The sequence below is a fragment of the Girardinichthys multiradiatus genome, chromosome 19 (assembly GCF_021462225.1).
Source record: "Girardinichthys multiradiatus isolate DD_20200921_A chromosome 19, DD_fGirMul_XY1, whole genome shotgun sequence".
Classification (NCBI taxonomy): Eukaryota; Metazoa; Chordata; class Actinopteri; order Cyprinodontiformes; family Goodeidae; genus Girardinichthys; species Girardinichthys multiradiatus.
The window spans coordinates 34,612,234-34,621,902 of record NC_061811.1 but is presented as its reverse complement, the minus strand read 5'-3'; the positions used below and the strand labels follow the sequence as shown (position 1 = coordinate 34,621,902).

The following is a 9,669-nucleotide window of genomic DNA, read 5'->3' as shown; positions in this document are numbered from 1 at the left end:
CTCCCTGTGCATGTGTGGGTTCTCACCGGGTACTCTGGCTTCCTCCCACAGTCCAAAGACATGCCTGTTAGGTTAATTGGTAACTCTAAATTGCCCTTAGGTGTATGAATGAGTGTGTGTGTGGTTGTTTGTGTGTTGCCCTGCGATGGACTGGCGACCTGTCCAGGGTGTACCCTGCCTCTCACCCATAGACTGCTGGAGATAGGCACCAGCTCCCCTGCGATCCACTATGGAATAAGCGGTAGAAACTGACTGACATTTTTTTTTATTTCTGCATGTATTCTTAATTATGGCAGGACTGGTCCTCAATAGATATGGGTATAGGTAGGTGTCCTGGGGCCTTTCTGCATGGAGTCTGCATGTTCTACCCGTGCATGCATGGTACTCCAGCTTCTTCCCACAGTCCAAAGACATGCCTGTTAGGTTAAATGGTCTCTCTAAATTGTCTTTAGGTGTGTGAATGAGTGTGTGCTTGGTTGTTTGTGTGTTGCCCTGTGATGGACTGCCCATACACTGCTGGAGATAGGCACCAGCTTCCCCATTACCCACTATGAAAGCTGTGGTATAGAAAATAACTGAATGACTGACTGAATCCAGTCTAAATTCTATCATCGATTAATTTCTCTCCATTGACTACTAGGAGCGCATTTGTTGTTTTCTTTTTTTTTTTTGTGTGTGTGTCTTTTAACAACTAATCACCGCTCTTAGAAGACAGCATCACACCTAGCAACGGGGTCAACCACAACTCCTCACTAAGATAGGAATTTCTGTCCTCTCCTAGCACAGAGTCGCTCTCAGCAGAGAACTGAATCACTCTTAAGCTAGGAATCCTTGCCAAGACTTTTAGGCTAAGATAGGAGCTCTCTAAGAGGACTGGGAATCTTTGTGAATACGGACCCAGAAGTAGAGAGCCTGATTATCAATCATATAAACAAAACAATCTGGCATCTGTCTCAGGGAATGCACTCCTCTTAAGGAGCTCCTCCTGTTTGGGCTTGATGAGCTCCAGCTCGGGAACACACCTGCCGGTCACACTCTGTAATGAGAGGAGGCAGGAGAGACACATATACACACACAAACCTGCATACTGCTCTGTGGACATGTACAGTGTAGTACATTTCAAGTACCCAGTGTGCACTTTGTTTGCAGAATACATTATTTAATAAACAGTTCCACTCAATCTCAAAATTATGATGAACATTAAAATATACCATGGAAGTAAAAAAAAATCTATTTGTTTTAAAGTTTTCAAGCTGGTGAGTACATTTTGGGTAGTCAGAGGTCACACTGAACTTAAAGTTTCCCTGAACTTAAAGTTTCCCTTTACGATGACAACTTGTCACTTTTCATTAAGAAATCCCATATTCCGTTTTTATCTGTGCTGCCATCGCTTATACCCAGATTGATTACCGTTCAGGTAAAAAAAAAAGAACAGAGCTTGTACTGTATCTGTGGGTCCTCACATTAAAAACAGGTATTGAGGAGTTAGCCTGTTTTTATGTGTGTAGTGCCTTGCAAAAATGTTTCTTGTAAAAATGAAATTGAAAAGAGTGTATCATACTAATTCTGCTTCACAGTTATACACCGCTTTGAGCTGGTCAGTAAGCGAAAATCCCAATAAAATACATTGAGGTTTGTGGTTGTAATGTGACAAAATGTGAAACAATTCAGCGTGCAGTTTTTCTTTTTGCAAAGCTCTATAAATTTCAAACTAATCTGGAAGATTAAATAATTCTGACCTGGAATATTAACATCTTTAATTAAGTCCAGGGGACCACATAGCCTTTTGTCCAGTGTTGTTGTTTGTTGGCTGAGGTAAGTGGTCCTACCATCCTTCCCTTTGAAAAAAACTTCTAAACCCAGCAAGTTTCTCTCAATGAATTTATTAAATAACGCCACTGACCTGTTCTCTGCTCAATGAGTGTATAACCACACCCTCTGTGCTCTCTATTGGTTGTCAGGAGTTACTGGGAGTTATCCACGGTTTGGATGTGGCTGCTCTCGAGGTTTTTTTCTTTTAAAGCTCCTAAAACTGCTTCATTCTTTCTGACACTTGTTGCTGCTACTTGCGCATCACTGGGAGAGTCCATCCGAACCGCTTCAGCTTCTCCTTTGGGATTTCCCGCGGGGAGTGATGAACTCCATCGACCCACAGTCCCATCAACAGCACCACAGTTCTCCTACCGTCGGCTCTCTCCCACATAAAGGCGCCCAGGAGTCCCCGGACATGGCAGCTGCTGTCTACTGCGACAACTTCAGCAGCGTGTACCACCAGCAGAGCCTGCAGGGCGCGCAAAGACCGGCCAGCTACGGTCTCGGGGACTACGCCTCCTCTCCGAACCCGTACCTGTGGCTCAACGGGCCGGGCGTAAACTCCCCCGCGTCTTACCTTCACGGCAACAACCCTGCGTCGTTCATCCCGCCCTCCTACGGCTCGCAGCGGCAGTTCCTGACCAACTCACCTGGGTTCGGAGGGCCCGACCTGGGCTGGCTGTCCATCGCCAGCCAGGAGGAGCTACTGAAGCTGGTCCGTCCGCCCTACTCCTACTCCGCTCTCATCGCTATGGCCATCCAGAATGCGCATGAAAAGAAGCTGACCCTGAGTCAGATTTACCAGTATGTGGCTGACAATTTCCCTTTTTATAAGAAGAGCAAAGCTGGCTGGCAAAACTCCATCAGGCACAATCTCTCTCTGAACGACTGCTTCAAAAAAGTCCCGAGGGACGAGGATGACCCAGGTAACCTAAACATCCCAGAAAGTGTTTCAAGTCCTTCTCTATGGAAGGTAAAACGTGCCGCAATTCAATAAATAAACTATTAAAAAAAGTTAGTTATAGATGTCACAATTTTAAAAAAGTAAATTAATTAACCTTTTGTTATTATTGTTTTTATAACAATATGAGCAATTTTAATGTAAATAGTCAGTGAGGTTTGAATTAATTTTGTACTACAATCTCACACAGTTAATTTATAATTTGATCATTTCATGGTTCCTTTTATTCAGCAGTGCACTGTGAAATGATATGAGCTGTCACTGTAGCTTGTTCAATAGATCTTAACATCTAAACGGTTCACCTGCACAGCCAGGCCACTGCAGGTCAATCGTTTTGACTAGAGCAATGTTTCCCCCATGATAAAATAAATTCATTGTTTGCTGCTGGACTACGAAATGATTAATTTGCAAAGTAAATATATATTGCAAAGTAAATACATATATATATATATATATATATATATATATATATATATATATATATATATATATATATATATAAATTATATATATATATATATATATATATATATATATATATATATATATATATATGTGTGTAAGTATTTAGCTATTATTATTGAATCATGGCAGTGGAGCACTATGATTGTGGAATTACACAGGAGATGCAACTGAAGTACAATTTTCTTTGAAGTAGAAAATAAATAAGCAGGCAAACATTTACAAAAGGCCTTTGCATTCAGAAGAACAAGCTACTAAATAGTTTCTTATACATATCCTATAGCTTGGTTTAACCCTACTGTTTATGTTTGATTCTTCCTCACTTTAATCTAAAAATGACTATATAATAAAAAAAAACTTGTACTTGACATAAAAGTGAGACAGTGCCCTTGAAATTTACATAAAAATAATCTACAAATGATTTCCCTATTTTTATCTGGAATTAAAAAAAAAAGAAAGTTTCTATTATATAAAGGTAAGAAGATGGCCAGCATTTATTTCCCAGCAACTTTATATAAAATATGAACATGATTCCTTCTCCTTATTAAAAACACCACATAAAATTAACTTATTACATAAAATGACAAACTGTACTGGATATTTTTCCAAAATATATATACCAAGATTCACACTTAATATTTTTAACTTTAATCAAAAAGAAACAATGTAAGGTTGGCATAAAATGAAAGAAAAGCCCTAGACATAGTTACAAAAACATATATAAAATGTTTCAATAGTGCTCTTCCCTTTTTTAAAAAGCTTATAATAAATGTATTTAATTTCAATTTCTGCATGTTCTCAATTTCTTATTTATTCTTAATGAAGTCATATTTATTTTTCAGAAGAAAAACTAATTATGAAAAAAATAAAAAATATAGTGTTGATAAACAGTAAGAAGGGTTTCTGCAAACATATTCCCAATTTCTGTTACATTTTTAGGTGATTTGTTTTTTAAAGCTACATGTCTCAAAAAAAACCTAAACCAACAAATATTCCAAAGATTAAGATTTATATAAAGAGCCACTATAAACTGGGTAAAAAAATTAATGACTGAATTTTCTTTTTTTTTTTTTTCTATTCCTATTCATAGGAAAGGGAAATTATTGGACGTTGGACCCAAACTGTGAAAAGATGTTTGACAACGGTAACTTCCGGCGGAAAAGGAAAAGACGATCAGATCCCAGCATTTCTGGAGGAGCTGCTGCCTCAGCCACAAAGCTTGAGGACAGCAGGCCAACTGTGGTGGGCTCAATGAAGCCCCCAGACAGCCCCCAGCTCCTCGGGGCTTCTTCTCCAGAGATGGAAGTGATAAATGAAAATCACAAAAGCTCATCTTCATCGCCGGCCGGGCTTGCTTCGGCTGCTCCGTGTTTTAATAACTTTTACGGCAACATGTCCACTCTCAGCTCAGGGGTCCCCAGTCGACAGGCGCCCCTCGGACTGGTGAACGAGCTGTCGAACAGGAACATAACGGCCCTGAGCCCGTACCATCCCGGCGGCAGCGGGCCAGAGGCAGGGGCTCCAGATCACAGTGAGGGCTTGCATTTTAACCGGGGAGTGTACTACAACACGTTCGGCAGCGGGCAGAGTGGACAGTTTAACAGTCACTTCTACAACAGCTTCAGTGTGAACAGCTTGATTTTTCCCAGGGATGGGACTGAGCTTTAGGAGACATCTGTACACGTGTTCAAAGACTTTCTCTGAGAATCTCATTCAGAATATGCATACACTACCAGCCAAAAGTTTCTTTCTTATTCAACTGAGCGAGAAACTGTGTCCAATCATTTGACTGGGAGTGTATATGCACATACATTCAATATTTCATAGACAGAGCTTTAGTGCCATTCACTGATTACCATCAAAGAGCTTAAAACTGCAAAAATCTACATATTTTGCCAAAACCTGCAAAAACGGACCACTTGTCCTTCCTTTTTTAATCAAAGTTACTTAAATCCTGTAACATCAAATAGGAAATTATCTTACAAATTTGTCTTGACTTTTGTCTTTTAAATACAATCTTTCATTTGATCAACCTTCATTTTCTCTAGCTGAGCCCAAACCTTGACAGTTATTAGTTTTAAGTGATAGAAGGGCTCATTCATTTTTAACACAAAGCTGCCAAAGTTGCCTATGTGACACCACCAGTACCTCAGAACAACAGTCATGTATTAGAGTAGCCCACCAAGGGTTTGCATTATTTCTTACACAAATGCAGTTATATTTAAGCGTACACTTATATGTACTGAGAAAGAGCTTGCCTTATGAAACAGGGCTGGTTTTTGGTATTGAGAGATTTTAACAACTTACAGTTTCAAAATCGCTAAAGTTATCTTTATACCGTTCCTACAGTTTAAAGTCCCTTTAATGAGTTGACAGCAAAAGCACCGGAGTAACCAGAGCTTTTCCTGGTGTATGGAAGATAGAACATGCAGAGCTGCCCCTCCCCCACATGTTGCTACACACTGCTTGTGAGCTGGCTGGGAAAAAATACTACACATTTCCCAAGCTCACAAGAAAAACAGATTTGTGTATTTGGAAATATTTCCAGTTGCAAAAACAGACACAGTCATGGTGTGGAAACTTAAGGAACATTACCCATTACTCTTTGTAATAAAATGCTGTTTTATAACTGCAGTTAGGAAGCCAAAATTGACATGTTTGCTAAGCAGTACGTTGCAGACTCACTACCCCAGCAGATAATCCAACTAATTATTGAGCTAATTATATTAGCTTGTTGTTCTTTTGTTACCCCATAACAAGCAGAACACCTAAAGCGTATAATATTCTCCCCAATAAGCACTTGAAAACTACTGCCAAATTTTTATGCAAGACTGTGTACCAAAATTAAAATAACAATAAATAAATGTCACAAATTACATTTTTATAACAGTGATAATCAATACATCAATTAAAGACCAGTTTGAATAGTTTTTGCTTTTCTGATTTGATTAAAAGCAATTAGATTATGTTTTACATGTTTTGTTTTAAAATCTTGTGTAAATACTGTGAAACTGTGGTCTTACTAAAGGTTATCTCACCAAGAGAATTTTATACCAGCTCCATGCTTATTGCCTTACTTCTGCTGTCCTCCCTGTTGACTGAAACCTCAGCACTGTGGCTTATGTAAATTGACATGGACTTGATAGATGTGTATTTTTGTACATTTGAAAAATACTTTTGTGAATATTTATGCTATTTATGTTCATAGGCATTTTCTACTGTTTGTCCAAAACACTGTCTGATCAAAGAGGCAAATATCAGCTTACAGAATGCAGCAAAAATAGTATCACTAAAACACAGATTTTTTTGTGAATATATAGTATCTGTAAACAATATATTCAAAGTTCTATCATGTTTTTTTCCCCTCACGATTCAATCTGACAATCGTTAAATGGATTTTATATCAATTAGTGATATATTTGTTCTTTACTGTTTAGACAACATGCATCCTACCAGCAGTTTGATTATTAATAAATGTGATGCAGTCTCTAATATGTTGTTTGCATATTTTTTTATTTAAAGCATAAATACTATTTAGGGCTTCACAAAAAAGGTAATGTGTTTCTTTCCTTGATCATTGCTCAACCAAAGAAAATACAAACAAACCTAAAAGTGCACATTTTTGGTTGGTCATCTTAATATTTCTTACATAGGCTTTACTTACGGGGTTTTAATATGTCAGATCTCATCTTTTATATTTTTGGACAGTTGCAAAAAAAAAATCTAATTTGGATATTATGATTAAAATTAAACAAAATATATTTTGTACCTTTTTTTGTTTAATACTATTTTTGTTTTTCATTTTATTTTAATGTTATTGCTTTAATAATGGATCACATTTTTGTTTAATCTGGGTAATTTCTTAACTAAATTTGCCTATTCTGGCTAGAAAAAGGATCGCCTTGCTCTTGCAACCACATGAAGTAACTCTTTTTCTCAAAGTTTCTTTTTTTTTTAACTTAATTTCCATTTGTCAGCCTTTAGGCTGTTTAATATAACCTGGCTTAAACTTGGACTCAGTTCAAACATTTTCTAATGTTACATAATAATAATCTTAAAGTAAAACTCTCCAGGAAGGCATCTAATTTTTAATTAAAACTTTCTAAGAAGAAAACACTTTTTCAATCTATTTAGTTAGATTTTTAAGGAAATGCTGGAGTTTCAAATATGCCATAATTCATCATATAAAAAAACTATTAAATAACGCTTTAAACATGTTAATATTTATTTTTTAAAATTCAATGAAAATGTAGGTTATTTTATGTAAAAAGTTATGCAATGAATTTATTAATTAATAACTTCATGGTTCCTTTTTGGCCGTGCACCATAAAATAATTTAATCTGTTGTGGTGTTCACTGAAAAAAACATCTGATTGGCTGGTCCACATCCGACTTCTATTGACGAGGCTGACTAATACAAAAAATGTATGATCTACTGATGGACTATAAAATAACTTAACAGTGAAGTAATGATATGTGTATATAATTATCAATGTATGTATTTCAAATGCTACATAATTGATTACATTTACCTGTGGCCCTTTTGGCCCTCCATAATTCTGTTTCTGTGATTTGTTGTTCATGGATATTAAAACCACACCCCTAAAAACATAAAAGGTTAAAAACCTTCTTTTATTGGTGTGACATTCCGTCCTGCATGTTACAAAACATCCCAAGCCATTATTAAAATTGTGCCCACATCAACAAAAGATAAATGAATCAAGCCTAATTTCTTAACACGAGGGTCGTTGTCAGAGAAAGAAAAGAGCTGCGCTGAGAAGATAAAAAGGTTTTCATTTGGAGCAAATCCAACCGCCTAGTGAAGACACAGCAGTTGACAGATGCCTTGGTACAGAAAACTCTGAAACAATGGTGCTATTGTCCTCTGTCCTGTATGCCAATCTGCATGTAATAATTAGGTACTCTCTGAAGAGAGGTGAAGATATCCCTCTTAGGCCAAAGGGATTTAAGCATCCCTTTGTTTCCAGCACTTTGTCCCAAATAGAAGGAGCCATGTTACCTTATTTTGTTAAGAATCAGCATATCATGAAATTTCTCTGCAAATATTTGCCACACATAGTGCAGATACAGGAAACCAGTTTGAAGTCTTAGTTCATTTTAAATTCTTTTAAATGAAATAGTTTGATATCAAATATGTCAAATATTTTTGCTGGTTAAGAAACACCAATAACTTTAATACAGCAACCAATTACATTAATACTTTAAAAAAATAAATCAGGGGTGTTGCGTGGTGTAGCAGTAGAGTGGGCGCCCCATACTCTCCTGTCTGGTTTCCTGTCTGGTAACTGTCAATAAAGGCCATTGGTGCCCAACAAATCTTCAAATAAATATTAAAAAAACAAAACAAAATAAATGTTTCAATCTGGTTTTAGGACACAGCACTCACTCTCACTCACTCACTCTGTTCGTTCTGCTGGATCTAAGTGCTGGTGATGTATCATTTACAAACGATCAGGTTCAAAGAGCTGACTCTTTGCTGTACATGATAAGAGGCGACTCATGACAAGGAGAGACTGATCTTCATCTGCTTTTCTCAGCTGTTCTGAGAATCCATTCAGGCAGGGGCTGGACTTTATTATTTCCGGTTAATTCTGAGGTCCCTCAAGGCTTGATTTCAGACCATTTACTATTTAACCTCTAAATGTTTCCTCAGGCTGACGTAATTAACAGTATTTGGGATGAGATTTTGTGCCCTGCAATCCCATCATATTGAAATGTAAGGACATGTCTTGTCAAAGTGAAGTCTCACAAAAGATTGTTAACATGTATCTCTGTTCAGTGAAGTAAGTGTAATCAAATATTAGAAGCCAAGGTGAGTTCATTAAACCTAACAGGCTATATCAATATTTGAGACTTTTACTTTGAAGAATGAAAGGAAATAGCTTTTGAGTCATTAACCCATAGTCCTGATAAAGTCAGCTACTGAAGAATGTTAGGTGGACTGATTGACAACACTTGAGTCTGCCACATGAGGACTGAAGTAATCCCACCCCTCTTAAATAATTTATCTAGCAGCATCTTTGCTATGTGATTTAAAGAAAATAAATGGTTCTAGACGAGATACAAATGTTTTCCAAGGACTGTATGAATAGGACTAGCTGCTAATGACTACAAAAGCTAGATTATTTTCAATGGGTTGTTTTGGCATCAGGAACACCTTGACCCTTGACTAGAAAATTCTACACTGATTAGTTTGTTTTTTTACTTTACTGTAGTTATAAAATGCCAAAATAAGTGGATTCTTCTCTTGTTCTCATAAACCCAATATCATGTATCATCTTGTCTTGAGATTTAGATGTTACACTCCTAGTAATGAAGTAGCACAACACTAGCTTTCATCAGTATGCAGATGATATGAAGTTAATTTTACCTTTATCCACAGATATTCTAAAATCTGCTGCTTAATGCAATCC

At 37.0% G+C, this 9,669-nt stretch overlaps 1 protein-coding gene across 1 annotated transcript; it reads left to right on the top strand.

Annotated features, from left to right (window-relative positions):
• Positions 1 to 1,974: 1,974 nt before the first annotated feature.
• Positions 1,975 to 6,727, top strand: foxi2 (forkhead box I2). Its single transcript, XM_047345802.1, has 2 exons — positions 1,975 to 2,738; positions 4,326 to 6,727. Exons 1-2 carry the CDS (start codon positions 2,135 to 2,137, stop codon positions 4,901 to 4,903), a joined length of 1,182 nt encoding a protein of 393 aa, XP_047201758.1. The 5' UTR covers positions 1,975 to 2,134; the 3' UTR covers positions 4,904 to 6,727.
• Positions 6,728 to 9,669: the final 2,942 nt, after the last annotated feature.